Source organism: Bemisia tabaci, unplaced genomic scaffold (genome assembly GCF_918797505.1).
Source record: "Bemisia tabaci unplaced genomic scaffold, PGI_BMITA_v3".
Taxonomy (NCBI): Eukaryota; Metazoa; Arthropoda; class Insecta; order Hemiptera; family Aleyrodidae; genus Bemisia; species Bemisia tabaci.
The window spans coordinates 116,139-136,976 of record NW_027311765.1 but is presented as its reverse complement, the minus strand read 5'-3'; the positions used below and the strand labels follow the sequence as shown (position 1 = coordinate 136,976).

General features: G+C 37.8%; 2 protein-coding genes across 4 annotated transcripts; one reads left to right on the top strand and one right to left on the bottom strand.

Moving 5' to 3' along the window:
- Positions 1 to 1,249: 1,249 nt before the first annotated feature.
- LOC109040712 (apolipoprotein D) lies at positions 1,250 to 11,462 on the bottom strand (the record flags this gene model as incomplete). The annotated part of the gene is given in 5 exon segments (XM_072305895.1): positions 1,250 to 1,339; positions 2,357 to 2,445; positions 5,491 to 5,621; positions 6,954 to 7,140; positions 10,418 to 11,462. Coding segments are annotated over 4 exon segments (439 nt in total), but the record flags the coding sequence as incomplete, so codon positions are not given.
- Positions 11,463 to 11,871: 409 nt separating this feature from the next.
- LOC109040852 (UDP-glucosyltransferase 2) lies at positions 11,872 to 20,065 on the top strand. Of its 3 annotated transcripts, none has more exons than XM_072305890.1 (7): positions 11,872 to 12,006; positions 13,580 to 13,796; positions 14,020 to 14,207; positions 14,350 to 14,827; positions 15,397 to 15,649; positions 18,790 to 19,012; positions 19,779 to 20,065. In XM_072305890.1, exons 2-7 carry the CDS (start codon positions 13,602 to 13,604, stop codon positions 20,053 to 20,055), a joined length of 1,614 nt encoding a protein of 537 aa, XP_072161991.1. In that variant the 5' UTR covers positions 11,872 to 12,006; positions 13,580 to 13,601; the 3' UTR covers positions 20,056 to 20,065. The 3 variants fall into 3 exon arrangements, with proteins under 3 accessions (XP_072161991.1, XP_072161990.1, XP_072161992.1); XM_072305889.1 differs by lacking the exon at positions 11,872 to 12,006 and adding an exon at positions 12,985 to 13,239; XM_072305891.1 differs by lacking the exons at positions 11,872 to 12,006; positions 13,580 to 13,796 and adding an exon at positions 12,986 to 13,239.
- Positions 20,066 to 20,838: the final 773 nt, after the last annotated feature.

The following is a 20,838-nucleotide window of genomic DNA, read 5'->3' as shown; positions in this document are numbered from 1 at the left end:
GTTACTCAAGAGACACTCCAACCACACAATTATCAACTCAAAAAGTTCCTCACATAATGTATATTTATAGGACTTTACAATTTTGGGAAGTAATAAATACAACCTTCACAAATTTCAAATATTTTTACACTTATTTTATTGTCTGAGGGAACATGAGGGGGCTTTGCAACATGGGAGAAAAGACAAATGGAGGGAAGGTAGGTTCCGTTGCTTTTTAGGCACTCTCTAATTAATTCATTTGATTGACGGATAATCGCACGGTTTAAAAACTTAAAATAGTTGGTTTTTATTTTTCAGATATGAGACGTTATAAATTTCCCTCGACTTGACTCAAGGTTATCCTGAAATTCAGGGTCCTTTCAGTTGTCGCACCGTCACCCTCGCAAGACCCATCTCAGTGATGACTTTTCCCAGGGGACATTGTCTCGTGTTATGACAGACCCAGAACAAAATCTGGGAAGATGAGTGGAAAGAGCAGCTGTCCTCCGGGACAGCATCTCCAGTTTGACTCCCCCATTTTGGTGGAATCGTTAGGAAAGCGATGCTACTCGGAATGACTTTTTAAGTCAAAGAGGAAGTCGTAAGTTTGAGGGAACAGTCGTCATAATTTAGGAGGCATTCTTGAGAGTCATTTGTTCTTCATGTTATCGGTATTTTCACTCGATGAAAAAGCTGCCGCCCTCGTTTTAAAATTATTTTATCTACACGACGATGCGTCGGTTTTGAATATTTCGGGTTTAAATACACTAATATTATGAGTTGTACTGCCGTGCTAAGGAAGAACGCCGTATGAACATTCGAGAGTTGCCGAATTTTCTTCAATGAAATGGTTATTTTTGAGGATAGGTATGAATTTTTGTCCTTGAAATTTTCAGGAACTTTAGGTAAAATTGCAAACAAAATTATCTGAGAAAATGCAAAAAAAATATCCACTAGTTTAAACTACGTCACGCCTGATCAAAAGTGAACCATCCGAGTCAGCTGGGAACTCATTTTACCAAACTATAAAAACACTCGGGGGCCCAGATGGTTCATGCCTTCGGTCCTACCCTCTCAGTTCTTGAAACAAATTTTAGACCGGGGGGTTGGGTCGCGGAGCGGCCAGGGGGCGTACCCCCTAGTTAAGGTATAAATTCTGGGCGTTTTTCTGCATCGAATATTGGGGTTTTCCGAATTTCGCTGATTCTTAACTCAAACTTTACTTCGGAGCAAAAACAGTCCGCAAACTCTGATCTATTTTTGAACTTACGGGAATTGATGGAGCAATAATCGTTACAGCCCCAAACAGCAGCGTAGGTCACGTAGTCTGTATCGATCACCCAAAATGGTAAATCCGGACCTGGAAACAAAATCGGAAGGCGTAAAAGCCTCGAAACCGTGCATTTAAAATAGTTTCTGAGCTTAAGTAATATCATGCAGATACAATAAATCGCCAAATAAGAATGGAATCTCAATCAGTATACAATTCATTAACGCTCGTAATAGGCGGGCAATGATCCGCAAAACTCCTTTTTTGTTGCATTATTTCACAGTGACTGTTCGTTTTTCCCATCAAATGAAATTATAGTATTCTTTGCACGCACCGTCTGAAATGTTTGGTAGTTGTGTTGGTCTGTACTTGGTAAATAAATGTACATTTTTAAGCCAAATCGTTGTTGGAATTATTTAAGTGTTTGCTGATTGCAGAATGAACACGGAATACTAGCATGGAACCGTTTTGCGATATCAAACCATTGATCCAAACTCAATTGGGAAATCATCTCACTAGAAACTTCATGTATTTCGAAGGAACTCAAGCGATTCACAAACTTATACATTCGTGAGGAGAAATTTCAAAGGGTGGACGTACGTGAGATGGAGTTCCCTGTTGAATTTTTTCTCTCGGCCTTAACTTTTGGTCTTTTACAAGAAAAGTAAGACGGAAATCTCAAATTTTGAATAACCCCAGGGGTAATTAGTTTTTTCACGCTATTTTCTGTGCTTGATGAATTTATTGAAGTGACTCTCTGACGATATTGATGGGCATTAAATATTCAAACTATGTGCACATTGTCAGTCTCAGTAATTATTAGTCTCATAGTAATGTTTTAGATCTCTTGAATAAGTGAATAAAATATTTTTGAAAATACTTGTTTGACTTTTATATATTTTTTTATTACATGTATCTTCCTTAACACGTAATTTTTTAAATTTTTATTGCAACAAAAGCGTGAAATGCACGGAGTCAATCAATCAAACTCGCTTGTGAAAAAACGCTAAATAATTTTTCGGCTAGTAAGAATTTGCCTCTCAAATTACGACAAAATATTTTTGAGTTAAAAAGCTCATTTAAAGGGTAAAAGCAGAGTAGGTTTACCATAAGAAAATGAGATTAGAAGTCGGCCATCATCCCTACCACGTCCGCCAAGTTTGCCGGTTCCCTTTACTACTGTTTCTCTGTCCAGACTGCCGACAAAATATACATCCTTTATCAAAAAGATAAAATGTACTGAATGTATAAAAACAAAGTGAAGAAAGAAAATTATCAAGGATTTTTCAGTAATGATTGTGTAAATTATGTATGTCGAGCGGAGGATAAAGACATGATGGTGCTGTCATGTTTGGCTTTGCATAATGCTACATGCATAAGTTATTATTCCATCCACATATAATTAAAAAATTAAAGGAAGAGAAAAAGTAAAGAGAACCATCTCATCTCTTTCTCGTCATCGACGTTTTCCGTTTGTGTCCCACTTATATATATATATACTTTACAACGCACTCTGGCGTTCTACGACACCCAAACGCCACATATGCCTGTCTTCCCAGAGGTTATCGGGCAACTGACAACGCAACATCTCTTCGTCTACGCCCTGCCGCCAACCCTTTACGGGACGTCCCCGTCGCCTCTTCCCAGGTGGTACCCAATCCAAAACTTGTTTGGGCAACCTCTCCTCCCTGTGTCCCACTTAATTTTTATTATTTATCTGATCCGTACTGAAGAATAAAAATAAAATTAAAGGTAATGAAAGAATTGAATTTCCGACCATTATGCTGGGAATTTTCTTAATATTTAATTCATCCATGAGGCCTTTCGGACTTGCGCCACCGTCGGTAACACATCGGAGTTAAGTATGTATACACAAAGTTAATTACTACAATTATCTACAGCAATCAAAGCACACCGACTACAAAGATACAAACACAAAAAAACATTTGCAGCTTTGTGTGTACATACTTAACTCCGATGTGTTTCCGATGATGGCGCAAGTCCGGAAGGCCACACTGCCGTGCTAAGGAAAAATGCCGTAAGAACATTCGAGAGTTGCCACATTTCCATGGATAAAACCTGTATTTTTGACAAAATTTATGCATATTTTTCCTTGATATTTCCAGATATTTTAGATTATATTGTGTACAAAATTGTCTGAAAATTTGAAAAAATAATATTCAGAATTTCCTAAGTAATTTCGGTTTTAATCGGAGGAAACTTGGCAACGTCTGAAGGCTCATACGGCGTTCTTCCTTAGCACGGCAGCACAGGGATGAATTAAATCATAAAAAAAATTCGCAGCATAATGGTCAGAAATTCAATTCTTTTCATTATTTTTAATTTTATTTTTATATTCAATGCTTCTCCAAGAATGTTTAAGTATACTGAAAAAGCCTACAATACATGTTACCCGTGCATACATCGCCAGGAATGTAGTTCTGAATCGAAAAATGCAGTCTATTTGTGCATCAGCATTAACGTAAGTCTAGTTGAAATTCATTGAGCGACGAGGAATTCACTGTGAATCAATCGGGAAAAGGGGATAGAAACGTGCGTCTATAAGTTCTGCGTCAAAAAAAGAAATGACATTCAAGTGTGAGAGATTGTATGAATGGTAGTTGAGGTGGTGTGAGTGAGTGCACTCGTTGCAAATTAAAATCAGAATGAAGTTGACGGTTCGAACAAGAGCGTATCCTTGGCCTTCCTCCGCGGGGATGGGGGCTTGACTCATTGTTAACAAAAGTGTAAGTGCTCCCTGCAGGGTCATTCTGAGCGGCTGCCAAGCGCCACACTTCACCGGGACGGTCGTGCAGACGTGCACTAAAGCGTAAGACATTTTTGCACTAATGAATCATTATTTTTAATAGCGTGCTGAAGGAAACCTAAGCACATGGTCTGTCACCTCCGGAGAGCGCGACAAGGAATTGCAACGAACCCGCAGTTACAAACAGCGCTACCAATTTTTACTAAACAATTATTAAATTGTGCATTTGGTACGTGTGGAAAAGGGGTGAAGTCTCCGGCTAAAATGCAACATTGATTTGAAATCCGTCCTCACATCCTTCGCTACAATGCACCCACAAAATTGTTGAGACTGTGCTTGCATTCATTACGCTCATTTCTTGGATCTCGAGTACAGGAATTTTTTTAATAGGTTTGCCGCGAGGCTACCCTCCTCAAGGGTCCATGCGGGTTTTAAATGACGCAATGTCCGACAGTAAATTCGTCGCTTGGTTAACAAAAAAGCGTAACTTCCCTTAGCGATGAGCCCGGGAAAGTGACGAGTTATATGAACGACAGGGCTCATCGCAAAACAGTGGCAAGGCGTGAATGAACGATTTTCTATATTTCAACATTTGAAGCTATGATAAAGAATCGATTATTAATGTGTTTGTTGCGGACACCCTATCTATCGATCCTTTGCCATAGGTTTAAATGGCAGATCAATCGATCTATCGCAAAGCACGCCACGCAAAGTGTGGTTACGCCTTTATGTTAGAAGGGCGACGAATTTTCATAATGCTATGATCACAATGCCTAATATTAATTAAGATCAGGTTGATGTATTACCTGTTTAAATTTCGAAATTTCAGGCAATGGATCGGAACACGAGTTGCTTTATTGCTTATCCGATACTCGTTTTTAGAGAGCCAAAGGCCTTCTTTCTTTGAAATGTTCATGGATTTTGTTTTAGATTTTAATTTCAATCCCCTAAAGTTTACACGTGAGAAACCCCCAGTTTTATTGAAAAAATAAAATGCTCTACTATGAGGAACAAAAGTTTTCTTCAAGTTTAAGTACTTTTGCTCGGAAAGAAAGAATAGTGAAGGGACCAGGCAGACTTTTGAGCAAGTACAATGATTGCTCTGGTAGCATTCACTATACTATTGCATTAGTATCTGCTATACTTGGTATAACAAGTGATACTAGGGTCAGAAGACTGAAATAAGGAAAAACTGTACTTATACTCACTGCATACCCCTTTTACTTTGCTTTAAAAGCATTTCCTTCAAAAAAATTTGATTGGTCAAAAGATTGTGAAAGGTTAACGTTTGATTGGTAGTAAGGCAGATTTTAGTAGGTACAAAATTACAATTGAAAAATCCTGTTACTTTTTGGATCACCGAGAGGAAATCAAAATACGATAATGGTGGATTATACGGTGCTCCCATGAGTCCATCGAACAACTGCCCGTTTTTCAAAGAGGAACAAGAGACGATGAACTGAAAATTGCTTACCATTCATCATAGTTCCAGATAGTTATTCCGATAGCTCCATCGCCATTATTTTCTAAGCTTAAAACAACGCATGTGTGGCCTTCCTCACCTCTGATAAAGTACCGATACTGCTCATGCCATATTCCTAAAAACTAACATTCGGAATCAATTGGGCATCTAAGATCGTTAATGTTTAGTCAATGTTAATGGAACGAATTCGACCAGAATTAGCTTAACTGCATCGGTGGGTTGATTACTGATATTGAAAGACAAAATGATGGACAAAGAAAGCAAAGCAAAAATGGAGCGACTCTATTGGTTGAAATGGACTATGGAAGGAAATGGTGAACTAAAAACTACAGGGCCCATGGCGGGTTGCTGTAAAAGGCAGTCTCTTACTACGTTTTTCGCATATTGCACCCACCCGATTCCACAAAAAGGATCGCTCCATGTCCCTCTTTCTTTTTTGTTTATTGTTTTGTCTATGAATTTCCATAATTATTCCGTTAATTTTGCTTAATTTTCTTTCATATTTCATTTTTGTGACAGGAAACGCATTTAGCTACACTATAACATGCATTTTTGTGAGTAGATGTTTTATAATCCAGGAAAAGTCGATTGAGAATTTAATTGCTATACATCGTTTAACTATCCGTTACATAAGTGACACATGAGAGAAAATTATGCAACGCGAGACAGTTACGTTGGTCTTGGTTAAATTTATCCAATTAATTATGCTAAATTTTTGACGGAGTCGGGTAAAATGTGCCATAAGGTGGAAACTCAAAATTCTCAGTGCAGTGAAAAACCCGGTCTTGAGTCAAACATATACATTTTTAGTTTTCGATACTAAACATCTTCTAATACTCTGAAGAACACCATAAGGTAACTTCCATCTCTGATGGAAAGTGCAGAACTAAGACGTTTCCTTCTAATAGACGACTGCGCAATACATTTATTCCAGTATAGCTTTTGGTATCACGCTCATCTGCAGGAGTTTTATGAAGTCCAGCGGTCGTATCCTATCAACTTCGGGAGGAATTTTTTTGATATTTCACTCGCAGAGACAGCTACTTGGATCATGATGTTAATATATTCGTTGAACTCTTTCTATATAAGATTCCTTTGAAAGCTCAGCAGAGCAATAAAAGCAATAACGCTAAAGATTTAGCAACAATATTTTATTCAGCACCCACATAGGCCTATTTAGTCTGGTCCAGTCGAAATGACTGTCATGAAATCAGACTGCATCACAAAGCATCACGAGGAAAAAAGGAGACTTGGAAATCGAGTTCAGAGAGAACGTAAAAAGTTGGCCCTATTCATAGAGCAACATTAGCGAATCGTAATTTTAACCACCCCGATCTCCCAAAAGGAGCCCAGTGAACATGAACATACCGATTAATGTACCTCAATTATCAAACTTGTTTATTTTAATCTCTATAGACAAGGGCTACTGATAGATGATGATAAATCATTCTTACCTGAACGAAAGAGAAGTTGCGCATTGACATGACGTCATCAGGACATGGGCCTAGCATTGGTAGTTGAGCAGAAACGATTGACGTCCATAGCCACAGCGTAATAATGATCTCCAACAATTTTATGATCATGGTTGTTTGATGTCTGCTCAGGTTCCTCTCGTCTTATAATCTTTGTGCTCAAAGTTTGCTATAAATGATAAATACACATTCATCAGTAGTTGGATTAAAATTTCTTTTTTAGGATATGTGAATGCCCACGTGAAAAGTCAATCCAAAACCTCAAGATTATTCATCGTATAATCGTCACCTCCCGGCCAAAGTATCACAAACGCCATTCAACTTCTAAAAATTTCCGCCGCCATTTTATTTTTTTACAGAGAGACTGTTCAACGAAGCTGTCCGAAAATTTCACTGAATTTTCTTTGTGCTGCTGATGAAATTCAGAGAGATTTTCAAACAGATTAAACTAAAAATTTCTTTGTAAAATAATAAAATGGCGGCAGAAATTTTGAAACGTCGCATGGCGCTTGTGAGACTTTGGTCGGAAGGTGACTGTATTATAATCAAAACAAGATTTTTAGGTTTTCGGCTACTCATAATGCGAAAAAAAGGTGAGCTATTAACCACCTTTACAAATATAATATGCAATAATTGTAAATATATTAACATCCTCTTGCACATTGTTTTTTTTTTTTATTTTTTTTTATTAAAGCATGGCCTGAGTAGCAATTATTGCATATTATACTTGTAAAGTCGGCTAATAGCTCGGCTTTGTTTTATACCAAAACATAACGGAGCCTTCGCGTTCTTGGAACATTCAGACTACGTTTGTTTGAAGCGGCGAGTGTCTGGAGAATCAAAACGCCTTCACGTCCGTGCGTATACAACCCGGACATCCGTGGAGCTCGAATAGTTGCATCCAGCCGTTAAAATGAAATTCTTTTAGTGTTCGGTGCATGCGAGGCTTAACGGTGCTTTGCTCGTTTCTCATATACCATGACTTAATGCCAGCGTTGCTCACTGTGCTGATTAAGCAAACTGTTAATATGTTTTATCATTAAATGACCGATCTCTCGAAAAAAGGATTTGTTGTTTTTATGTATTTCAACGTTGCTGGTAATTGACATTGCAAAAAAAAAAAAAAAAAAAAAAAAAAAGGATCTACAGTGATTTATTTTTTCCTTTCGGGAAGATCTTTTTGAGGTTTAAAACCGAAATTTTCAAAGAATAATTTTGATATCTTGCTCAAAATTTGGAACAAAAACGATGACAGTTTGATTTTTAAATATTAAATGCGACAGGGAATCTGCAATATCGCAGGCCGAAATACACGTATCTGATTTTTTCTAGTTTCACTGGCAAAAAAGTTCTATTGCACATGTTCGTAAGAGTTATGTAACAGTATGCTCTTTCCAATCTGAAATCTTGGCTGCCGTCCCAACACTTACGAACGACGAATGCGGCAAAGTTGTTTTATGGGCACTTCAGGATGACTTTTCCGAGGATGCATCCTGACTTTTTTTTTAGTTGTTTCAGGGATTGTGCCCTGATAGCCATGAATATTTGTTTTGGCGAAAGAATTAAAGGAAAGTCCAGCCAGAACTGTACACCAACCTACGGTCGATTCAAAACATGGCGAAGCATGATCAGAGGCTTGAGAAAAAATTGCCTTACTTTACCGATTGCTCTGGCCCATCGATTTGGAGCTTCAGTAAACGAGGCTCATAGAAAATGACGTAATATTTAAAGGCAGCCGGCTTGAAATTCTGCAGAAAAAATTCTAGATAAGGCGTTGATAAAAATCATGTATACGTCTATTCATAAATGTTCCTCCGTAGAGGTATTTCCGCAGGTATGGTTCGCATAAGGTAGGTATTTCGGTAAGTCTATCACAATTTAGTCTACAAATTTTTCATGCATACAAATATCTGCACTGGATTATGTCACCTTAAATATTATCAACATGCAGATTAAGAGGCATGAGGCAATTTTAGAACCAGCCGCACTTTTAACGAGGTGTTACGCTGTAAATCATAAAGCATATCAATGGCAGTGTGAAACTCCGAAAAGAGCGAGACAAATCACCATCTCACGCTCATTATCACGCTCGATCACGTCTCATAGCCCCACTCTCCCCAGCAAACCCTCCCTCAGCCTCACCCTCACCTCCCGATTTCTTCACCCACACCCCTTCTGCTACCTCCCGCCTCAAGGAGTGAGCCCTACCTAAATGTGCAATTGCTCAAGGTCATGATTTACTCCGTCCAACTGGACGACATTCTGCAATGGAGACCTATTTATGATTTCTCGCTCATTTTAAGAATATCTCATGTGCTATTTGTCTTCCTATGTAGATAGATGATTTTATAGATGAGTCAGCATTAGGTGTTCTTTATTGCTGAATGTTGATCTACTGATAAATGCGACGAGTCCATGGATAGAAATATGTCAGAGTAAAAAATATAAACATGCATAAACAAATTAGGCTAAAATTATAAGAGAAACGTTAAAAGAGTAGGACGTTTTGAGCCGTGATGGATTCATTTCCAGTCGTAAAATCAATGAAAATTGTTGGAAATTGAGGGGTGACTCGATCCTTGTTGTTGTTCCATTGACAGTCCCAGAAATTTCTTCTCTGACGTAAGGGCATGTATGGATTTCTGCATGAGCTCTAGAAAGCATGGATTTATATGTGAAACAGGGTTCACGTGGAAATCAAGATACGCCCTTACGTCAGAGGAGCGACGAAAATTCGTGTAAGAATTTTACCATACTTTATCATTTAACTTGAGGCTACGATTTTGTTCTCTCAAAAAAGCTCTAGCTCATTATTCTTTTATATTGAAGAGACGGATTTACACTGACTTTAGTTAGGAGTTGGAATGTCATTTAAAAAAGTATACTATGACTATCAAAACATATCGACAACAGTGTGTGCAGAAGTGGCACATTAAAACTTGAAAAATGATTTTTATAAATTACTGAAACAAGAGAAAGTTTACGCACGAAACTTAATTATATTCATAATAACCAGTTATTCCATAATGTAAAGCGTCTTTTCGATTTTGCATTCTCGATTTGAAGCAAAAAAAGAATTTTAATCGCTACCAGACTAACTGTAAATATTCTTCAGAAAATCTAGTAGGTAATGCATTATTTCTGACAAAGCTGGCCATGCATATGCATCCTGTAGACTTACTCAAAGCTTAGGTAAAATGGCGCATCTACCGGTCGGGGGTATACTGGTAGAAATTTAGTACTAGTATAGTGGCAAGATTTTCCGTTGATTATATACTCATCCAGTCTCGTAACCGTCACAATTTCGTTTTTCAAATTTATTTTAAAATTTATATTAAATAGATGCTGTTTCCTCCATTTTTCTGTAAAAGTTATATCGGTAAACGTGAAAAAATTGAATAATTTTTTCCCTTTGAAGTAGGGTAATTAAAACCATGCAGACTTACATGTTTGTCAGAGCCGAGTGATTTAATGGTGTCAGTCATAATCACAGCCGAACACTTTCTATTTTAAAGGAGTAGATGCGTACTTCACAAAGTATTGGATTAGGCGGGGGAACCATTGGGAACATCTTTGATTAACAAGAAGGGTAGGAGGAAATACAATGTTTAAGAACGTAATTCCATCACTGAGGAAACAACTCGATATTTGAAAATGAGGAAAATCCATCCGTCGGTAGATCCACAATGCTGCCAAAATTTTCTGAATTACATGCATTTATGTTGTAAAATGATTTAAATTATGGGACTAAGATGGCGACATCGACCCAGGAGAGGGGGAGCTACACTCAGTAATAAGTTCACGCATGAGGCTTGATTCGGTGATCTGACTGCACGATGCTAAATTCTGTTACATGCCACATTATGAGAGCATGGTTTCAATGTCAGGGTTAAAAATCAGACGAGTTCCAATCGATACATCAGAAAATAAGGCCTCTGTCGACGAACACTTGAAATGGGTTTGCACTGATACCACAGCATACGAAAGAATTCTGCAAAAGTTCTGGGAGAAACTCCCCAAGAAAACCTAACCGGGGTCATGGTGATCTGAAGTTTACAGTTGTTTTTTTTTTTTCGACTCCAGGCATCTTAAAACGCCAAGAAATGATGAAATTTCTATTTTTATGTGATGAAAAGACTTCTTTTACGTGCATGGGGGCAAGATTTAAAAAATAGTTGTTTTAAAGAGAAAAAAAAATATTGAAAAATCTGGCCGTCACACTAAGAGCCGGAAATATCCGGAAATGAATGCAACTTTACATCTTTGCAGAAAATTGCGCTGGGCCAGTTCATTTACATCATAACAGTCTCATTCATTCATTCATAAAAGGCCATCTCTCCAGAGAAATCCGTATTTTCATTTTGGAAAATGCGTCAAGTCGGAATCAGTTTGACGAAATGTAAAATTAAACTTTAAATGGAAAAAAAAAAAAAAAATGACCTCAAGGAAAAGTTGCACACAATTCAAATCAAACCACACAAGTGGCCGGACTTTCTGCAAAAGTGAAACACTCATCGTTCACGAGTTTCAGGATATATTTTGTATATCTGGATTACTCGCCTCCCTTCAAGCCGACAAAACGATCGAGACTTGAAGAACTGCGAGATTGATCGTCTTAATAACCAGTGATAGGACGGTTTATCTAGTGTGCACGGCGAGCCTTGAAACTCCTACAGTCAAGGTAGTGCAGAATGCGCTAGTCAAGATGTTGAAAAATGCTTTATGTGCGGATGTACGACAGTGATTCAACAGATTGGAGTAAAGGCCTGCAATTCATGCAGTACAGTATAGCAGAAAAAATTATCAGTTTTTATCAAGTCATAATAATTTCACCCAAACTCAAATACAGTTTTTTTAAAAAAAAATATATAAAATAAGATAAATTAAATAAAATAAAATTTTAAAAAATCATTAAAAAAATAAACTTATATATTAGAAATATAATTATCAAGATTTGAGTGCATCAGCAGCTTGGGTCCAGCTTCTATTTTTTCCATGAGGACGAGCGTTTTCAGCTTCACGATCGTATTTGAAGGTAAGAATCAAATTTTTCCCGCTATTCTATAATTTCGCTCTTCATACCTGGATTTATTCGAAGAACCCGTTGTCAAACTGTGCAGATAAAACGTTTATTCAGCGATTTTGGGCGGATCAGGATTCGGCAAGACATGTCAAGATTTGTCCACTTTCCCGGATTTTTCTGCAACATATATGTATATACTGAATACAAACAAGAAGTAAAAATTCAATCCATAAATTAAGAATGAGAATTTTCTGTATTCGTCAATTCAAACAATCGCCTCCTTGTAAAAAAAAAAAAAAAAAAAAAAAAAAAAAAAAAAAAAAAAAACCGAAGCATTTATTAAATTGGCATCTAAACTGATGTCAATGTCATTATGATAGAAGAATTCTCTCAGAGTACCGCCTTTTTCTCGACAAGTACACTAATATTGTCCATCAAACTATGGCACATTTTTATGGAATCTAACATAAGTTACCGGTCAAATGATGTAAATTAGTTTTGATCCTTATTTGACTGAGGTTATTGTTGATTCAGGTTTTGCGTAAAGGAAAAGTTTGAATTTACTGACTGTGATGTAAAATACATGCACAAAAATTTGTCTTTAATTAGTTAATCTTAGTAATACTAATGTTTTTCACATTGACGCATGGCTCGTACAATCTTTGCCGCCGTTAAAAATCCTGCAATTCACCAGGTATACTGCATCATCTCAGTCATGTTTGAATGGTTGCCTACTTGCAGGAGTTTTTACTGGTTGGTCTTTGCACAGAGGACAAGATAAACTTTATCGATTTACAGCCAACAAATTAACATACAATTACATTCCTTGTGTTAATTTTTTATTACGCCCGTCCCTTTCTACCTTTCTTTTTTTTCGATCATTACAATGAAACAATCGAAAGCGTCTTTCATTGTTTAGGGAAAAGAAGATAACCAAATCCCATTCAAGATAATTTCAAGTGCACTCGTCAGCGGACGGAAATAACACATTTCATATTCGCAGGATAGAACAGAATTATAGTGACAGTTTTCTCATAATTTTGAAAGTTCAAAATTAATCCGGTGTTGGGAGTACGGTACGGTGCATCCTCGAGAGTTCTTTGCACACAGCATTAATTATCCAAATGAACAGTAAAAAATTTATAAATTAGGATTTGTGGTGTTACTTTCAACGCGATCCACAGAATATCCATTCGTAGAAGTCGGACAAGACATTATCGGATTATTACTTGCAGAGATTGACAGGTTTGTAGTGATTACTTCCTCTCGCGTATCTTTTAAGTTTTGTTTTCAGTAATCACAAAAAATTGCGTGAAAGCGGAAAAAATTTGAGATTCTGATTGATGTCGGCAATTTTTAGGCACATATTTTAAAAGAGAGTCATATTGAAGGTTCGATAGACAAGAATGGCAATTAGGTGTTGCAAAGTGCCCGGGGGCACTATAAAAGCGACTTGTATTCATGTGTATTTTAAGAGATAGGTGTGCAATGTTTACAAATTATTTGAAAAATTGATGAAAATTTATTATATATATAATAAGACGCTTATTAACATTTTTTTTTAAAATTGTAAATTACGTTGCAGGTAGTTTCAACTCTAACCAAAAATGTATGAAATGAAAATGGCATGCATATTTACTATTTTCATACTAGCAAATATCAGCACGACAATTTTTGCTCATAAAATATTGATTTTTCATCCGACGCCAGCGTATAGTCATCAGCAGCCAGCGATGGGTTTGACGGAGGCGCTGGTTAAAAAAGGCCACGACGTTTTTGTTTTGGGCCCTAATAAAGTGCCGGTAAGTTTTTTTATTTTTCAGTCAATGAAATCAAGTTACCTGATTTTCATTTTTGAGTAACCATATATACATAATGGAATATATATATAACATAATGGAGAGTTGATGATAAATGGACAAAGTTGTATACTTCCCATTTCGGCATCTGCAAGCAGTGGCCTAAAAAATGTAATTTCTTGAATCTTAAAATCACAAACAAATATTCCTTTTTGACTTTTTTCAGGGACTGGAAGGAAATTACACCTACTTTGATTTTTCATGGTTGTACGAGTTTAACGCTAACTTTACAACAGAGGGTGTTAATTTACAGCAAGAATTCTCTAGCCAATTTATGTGGATTCCATTTTTTAGAGTGTACGCAGACATGATGCGGCAAATGTTTGAAAGTGACACCTTCAAGCATTTCCTCAGGTGAGAGAGTTCTAAATATACCTTTTAATTCAAGATGCTCCTTGGCACTCCAGTGAGAGCAGGGGACCCCCTAAAGTAAACTGTAAATTGAAATTAAAAAGCTTGCAATAAAACTGAACTCTTTTAATTATTTTTTTTTCAGACGTGTAGAAGATGAGAAGATATCATTTGACGTTGTGACGGTAGAATCTTACGTCATTCCGTACGGGGTAGCACTGGCTCGTCTCCTAACCAGGAACAAACCCGTAATCTCCCTACTGACCATGACTGGTGGAGATTTTTACAACGAAGATGCAATCGGGAACATAAAACATTTGTCATATTCCCCCTCAATGCTGAGTCCTTACACTGGACAGATGAGCGTATGGGAACGTCTGGAGAATTGGGTTACGCATCACTACGTTTCATCGAGGTTGCAAAACATTCTCGAAAGTTCAGCTAGAGCCCATTTCAGAGACACGTATGGCCCGGATGGGGAGGCTCTTGTTGATGGGTGCTGGGAGAATATCAGTCTAGCCATGATTTCCTCCAACGCTCTTTACTATTACCCGAGGCCCATCACTCCCAATGTCATCGAAGTCGGACCTCTCCACATCAAAACGCCAGAAAAATTACCGAAGGTAAAGTATGATTGTAATTTGTATCATCCCGCCGTGCTAAGAAAAACCCTAGCACCTTCGTTGTACTGTCGAATTCTTTTTGGAGGCACCTGGGTCTCGAAAGGCACTTTTTCTGTCTATGATTACAACTGCCTTTACGTTTTGATGATCTTCCAAGAGGCCTGGTCTTGGATTGCTGTAACTGATGCTTTTTAAGGAATTTAGCTTGAAGATTGAGAGTTTTTTTCGCATTAATTCAAGCCCATATTTCGGCGAATCGGTACTCCTAAAAATTGACGCAATCAGAACATTTTTAACATTGAAAAGTTTACGCTTGGTGATGATTTTCTAGTCCGAGCGTTTTTGAAGATCTTCCTTTTTTTCTGTGAGAAATTTTCACTTTACCCTGTATCCAAGTTTGAGCAATGAACGAGACTTCTAAATGAACAAATCTCTTCTTCCACACTTAACTTGGATCCTAGTATACGTGCTGTCATCCAAATATTGTAATTTTTCTAAAATTTGATTGGATATATTAATTTTGTTCATTAAAAAAAAAAACAAAAAAAAACAATGCTTGATGGTTGTAGATACTACAAGATTGGCTGGATGGAGCTGGTCGTGGCGTTATTTACTTCAGTCTTGGCAGCAACATGCGAAGTGAGAAATTACCTCGAGAGGCGTTGGCGAATATCTTGAGGGTTTTCGGAGAACTGCCAGATGGTTATCGGGTGCTGTGGAAATGGGAAAGTGATAGCGAGGTTCCAAGTGACCGGGTGACTGGACTGTCAAATAAAAGAAATATACTTACTCAAAGATGGATACCGCAGCAAAGCGTCTTGGGTATGTATATTTTGATAGTTTATTGAGAAACAACACATCTTGCTTCGATTGCTGTACTTACCAGTCATTAGTCGTTCCCTACAAAAAAAAAACGGAGCTCCATTTCAAGATACCTTTCATGAAAGAAGGCATAAGGCACAACAGATGCCGAGTAAAAATACAACTTTCGATCGGAAATTTTACAAGGTTGAAATATACTTGGCTTTTTTCCATCTGGGAGACTACAAAATGTCCTCCCCTTTCAACAAACTTTTAAGAACTCTCCAATTCTTATGAACTTCGAGAGTCTACCTACGTCTGCATTGCTCTTTTTGAACGTTTTCATTAATGCGAATTTCCCAATATTTGTAAAGTTCTTGGCCTTTTTCAAAACAGAAAGCTTCCTGGTACTTAAATTATCCCAAAAGAGATTCATCAAACTTTAGGGCATAACTTAAATACAGATTATTTTCTTTGGGCATCACTTAAAATGTACCTCTTAATCACTTAAAATGGCAAGAGTTGAAGTATTATGTAACGTTGGGGAGCTGGTGGTCGAAATCCTCGTTACGGTGATTTAAGAGAGCGGAAAGGTGGCTAAATTTTAGCTTTACGCTACGATAGAAAGCTGCGTACATTTGTGGGCTATATTTCGTCTAAAAACCGGCACAATTAAGAGGAAGAGATTTTGATTAATTTACACAGAAAATCCATGCTTTCATTGATAGATTGTTTTGGAAGCATCACAAGACGGAGACCCAGGCCCGGACTTAGGGCGTGTGCAGGGCGTGCGGCGCACACGGGCGCCAGCCTTTGGGGGGCGCCACGAAAGAAGAAGAGAGGGGAAAAAAAGGGAAGAAAGGACAAGGGGAAAAAATGAAAAGGAAACAAGGTTGGGCAGTGAAAGCAAGGAAGAAGGGGGGAAATGGAAGGAAAAAGGAGGCAAGAAAAGTGAAAAGAGAGTCCGCGAGAAAGGGGGGGGGGCATAAAAACCATAGACAAAATATAAAGAGAATTGCCGTCTAAAGGTAAATTTTCGGGATAAAAACTCCACCTGGTCCATAGACGCCAGACGGTCAGGCGCCCCTTGACCCTAAATTTGCGGCTGTACAGAAATATAAGAGTAGGCATGTAGTAAGGGGGCGCCATAAATCCATCGAACAGGAGCCGACATAGCATTTTAGGCCACGTCCTCCATCTTGGATTTGAGAATTTTTAAACATAGTAAAAATTCGAGTTTCCGGTCGAAAAATACCCTCAGACACCGAGTTTCAAAAAAATCCATCGAACAGGAGCCGACATAGCATTTTAGGCCACGTCCGTCATCTTGGATTTGAGAATTTTCAAAAATCGACTAAAAATTCGAGTTTCCCGTCGAAAAGTACCCCTGATCCCGCGGGAAAGCTCTAACGAACAGAAACGAAGGCCAGAACCGGGGCTCATTTTAGGCCACATCCAACATTTTGGAGTTGAGAATTGTAAAAAGTTGACTAAAAATTTGAGTTTTCCGTTGAAAAATACCGTGTGATACCGCGTTTCACAAGACTCGAACAAGCAGAAACCGAGATAGCATTTTAGCCCACGTCCGCCATTTTGAATTTGAGAATTTTAAAAAATGGACTAAAAATTCGAGTTTCCTGTCGAAAAATACCTTCTGACACCGAATTTCAGGAAAATCCATCGAACAGGGGCCGAGATAGCATGTTAAGCCATTTCGGATTTTCGAATTATGAATTTTTTGAATTTTGACGGATTTCGATTTAAAACGCGTGATCCCCAAAATCGAAGCTCAGATTCGGATTCCTCGTAAAAAATCGATGCGATTTCATGTATCATACCCTGACACCGAATTTTAGGAAAATCTATCGAACAGGAGCCGAAATGGCATTTTAAGCCACTTCAGTCATTTCGGATTTTTGAAGTTGAAAATTTTTACTTAAAACGCGTGATACCCAAAATCGAAGTTCAGATTCGGATTCCTCGTAAAAAATCGATGCGATTTCATGTATCATACCCTGACACCAAATTTCAGGAAAATCCATCGAACAGGAGCCGAGATGGCATTTTAAGCCACGTCAGTCATTTCAGATTTTCGAATTTGGAAAAATTGACTTAAAACGCATGATACCCAAAATCGAAGTTCAGATTCGAATTCCTCGTTAAAAATTGATACAATTTCATGTATCATACCCGAGCATAGCGTGAAGGAAAGAGACGTAACGTAGGCATACTGATTCGAGCATATGAATCCAACGTGGCAACATGGGTAGTGCTCAGTGGGTCAGCGGAGGAGGAAGAATAAGAATTTATCGTGAGGAATTCCTCGGGACGAAACCATGACGAAACCGAACGCTTAAGCGCCGGCCGGCGGCGTACTTCAAAGGGGAAGTATGACAGAATCTATACGCGTCGTTAAACCTTTTTCCTTCACGCTATTTTAACATATGATATATGAAAGCTCATCAATTTTTCACGAGGAATCCGAATCTGAGCTTAGATTTTGGATATTACGCGTTTTAATCTATTTAAAATCGTATGAGAATTAACAGAATTGTCCTTGAAAATTGATCACACATTAGTGTTTTTTTACGTCATTAAACCTCTTTCCTTCACGCTATTCTAAAAGTTGATGCATGAAATCGCATCAGTTTTTCACGAGAAATTCGAATCTGAGCTTAGATTTTGGATATTACGCGTTTTAATCTATTTAAAATCGTGGGAGAAATTACAGAATTGTCCTTGAAAATTGATCACACATTAGTGATTTTTTACCCCGTTTTTCTTCTACGTTCACGTAAAGAAATTAGATCAACAGTTGACTCATCGACTAGTCTAGCCTAACCCCCCAGAATCGGTCTAAAGGGCGAACGATTTTATCAGATAAGATGTGCGGTCCTAGTTTCCGGGCAATTGCGGTTTGATGGAAGCTGCGATGAGGAGAAACGGAAGATATGCGAAACTCGTTCATGTTTGCAAGGTTAGCGACATTGGAATGCTCTTGGGGAGACCGAAGAGAAACTGAAAACAATTGTGTCATAGAATACTCAAGGGACGTATAAAATGTCCCTTTGTAATGGAGCTTTATTTTAAGAAAACTGTCATGCTCTAAATAATTAGAACCCATGGTGATAATGTTGAAAATACTGGGATTACCTTTGCAGCGCATCCGATGGTAAAATTGTTCATCACACAAGGAGGGTGTCAAAGCTTCCAAGAAACAGTTCACTATGGAGTTCCAACGGTAGGAGTACCCTGGTTTGCTGACCAAGAGGTAAACGTAGCAAAGATGGTTGACGCAGAGGTTGGCTTTCGTCTTCGACCCTCTGAGCTGAATTCATACGAAAAAGTTAAAACGGCGATCAATGCTGTTTTGTTCGATAAAAAGTAAGTGCGTGTCTATTTGCTGATACAAAATAAATTATTGATATGTATTCTTTGAGATTTGGGGGAAATATTTGGTTTCAAGGAAAGTTTTTGTGTTACAATTCAGTTTTCCTTGAAGTTCGAAGAGAATGAAATTATTCATCGATGCAAAAGTCACATGAAAGTAATAGATTCGAAATAAAAACTAAAATTCGTCGGCATTAAAAATGTTGCCTTGCAACTGCCTCTTCACGCATTTTGAGTGTGGCTGATTTATCTCATCGTTCCTCTCGATGCACTGTCAGGGGCGTAGCTAGGAAATCTTTCTGGGGGGGGGGGGGCATGGGACCACCTCTCGTGGTGAAAAGAGCGGGGGGTGGGTGAGGAATGGAGGATCCCGTTTTTCTGGGGGGGCCACGAGATTTCTGGGGGGGGGGGGCAGGCCCCCCCCCCCAGGACCCCCCTAGCTACGCCTATGTGCACTGTATTGGTAATGTTTATGCTTATGCTTGATGTACAATTTGAGAGTCGCAAGGACTAATTTTTCGTAAAATACACATTTGAATTCAACTTCTGCCAAAAATATATTGAATACCACCGAACATCTGTGCAATGATTGGAAGTAAAATAGTTGCTGCAGTATTTAGGTGCATAATCATCACAAGGTTCGAACAAAAAAATTTAAGTGTAAATGAGGGTATTTACCCTCGCTAACCTTTACACGTGCAACATCAAGGTTATATGAAGAATATCTCTGATTTAGATTCATTTTTTCTATATCCTACAGATATGACGAAAACATGAAAAAAATGTCTAGCATATCGCACGATTTCACAAGTCGAGCGAAGGATCAAGCTGTTTTCTGGGTGGAGCATGTGGCCAAACATGGAGGAGCAGATCATTTGAGACCACATACCGCCAATACTTCTTACTTCACATACTTCTGCCTCGATATCATATCGATTATTTTGATCATTACTACAATAATATTCTATATCCTCTGTAAAATCCTTACCTACTCAAATATGTTCTCTAGCTCAAGTAAAAAGATTAAAAGCTCATAATTCATTAATATTTTCTAGAGTTGCATTATTAGCATCTATTTTATATTTCATTTAATGACAATTTCCATTTAATTAAAATTCTCACCACAAAGAGAGTGACGCTCACAAAAAAAGAAAAAAAAGAAAAAAAAAACAACAACAACAACAAAACATAAACGTCTCAAGAGATACGGAGACAAATGGGAGTGGTGAAAAAATCCCTTAGTTTTTTTTTTATTTTTTTTTTTTTATTTTCTTTATTTTTAATTTACATCCATGGGCTGAAGATGCTGCAGTTTATTATGTGGTGACAAAAAACTAGATTCATACCGCTTAAGGGCAAAAGGTATTTAATTAATAATATTTTGATGAGATCATTCAGGAATTATTGTGATTGTGAAGTTTCCATTTTACATGCAGTGAAACCACGATTTCAAAAGGGCAGCTGTTTGTCTTCTGGTTTATATTGCGTTGCGAGTTAGTTATCGCAGTATTTCTTTCTCGAGTCAAGTGTTGGAATATTGTTACATATTTATATTAACGTTGCTCTCCAATCTCTGGAAGAACTGAAGTGGGTTAAATTCGAAATAAGAGCCTATTCAATTTCCAAAAAAATTCCGCAATGAATTCGTGGAACTGACCAATGAAGTGTCCCAAGAATTTTACACGCCTCTCCTGAACAACCCAGAATGATCGATTTTCGATATTTTTCCATTTGAAGCTATGGTAAAGAATCGATTATTAAGGTGTTCACTGCGAACACCCAGTTTATCGATCCTTTTCCATTGGTTTAAATGACAGATC

Coding starts and splice junctions, on each gene's coding strand:
- LOC109040852 (XM_072305890.1), top strand. CDS start 13,602: ATGTATGAAATGAAAATGGCATGCATATTTACTATTTTCATACTAGCA. Junction 14,828..15,396: donor CGCCAGAAAAATTACCGAAG/GTAAAGTATGAT, acceptor TGATGGTTGTAG/ATACTACAAGATTGGCTGGA. Junction 15,650..18,789: donor ACCGCAGCAAAGCGTCTTGG/GTATGTATATTT, acceptor TTACCTTTGCAG/CGCATCCGATGGTAAAATTG.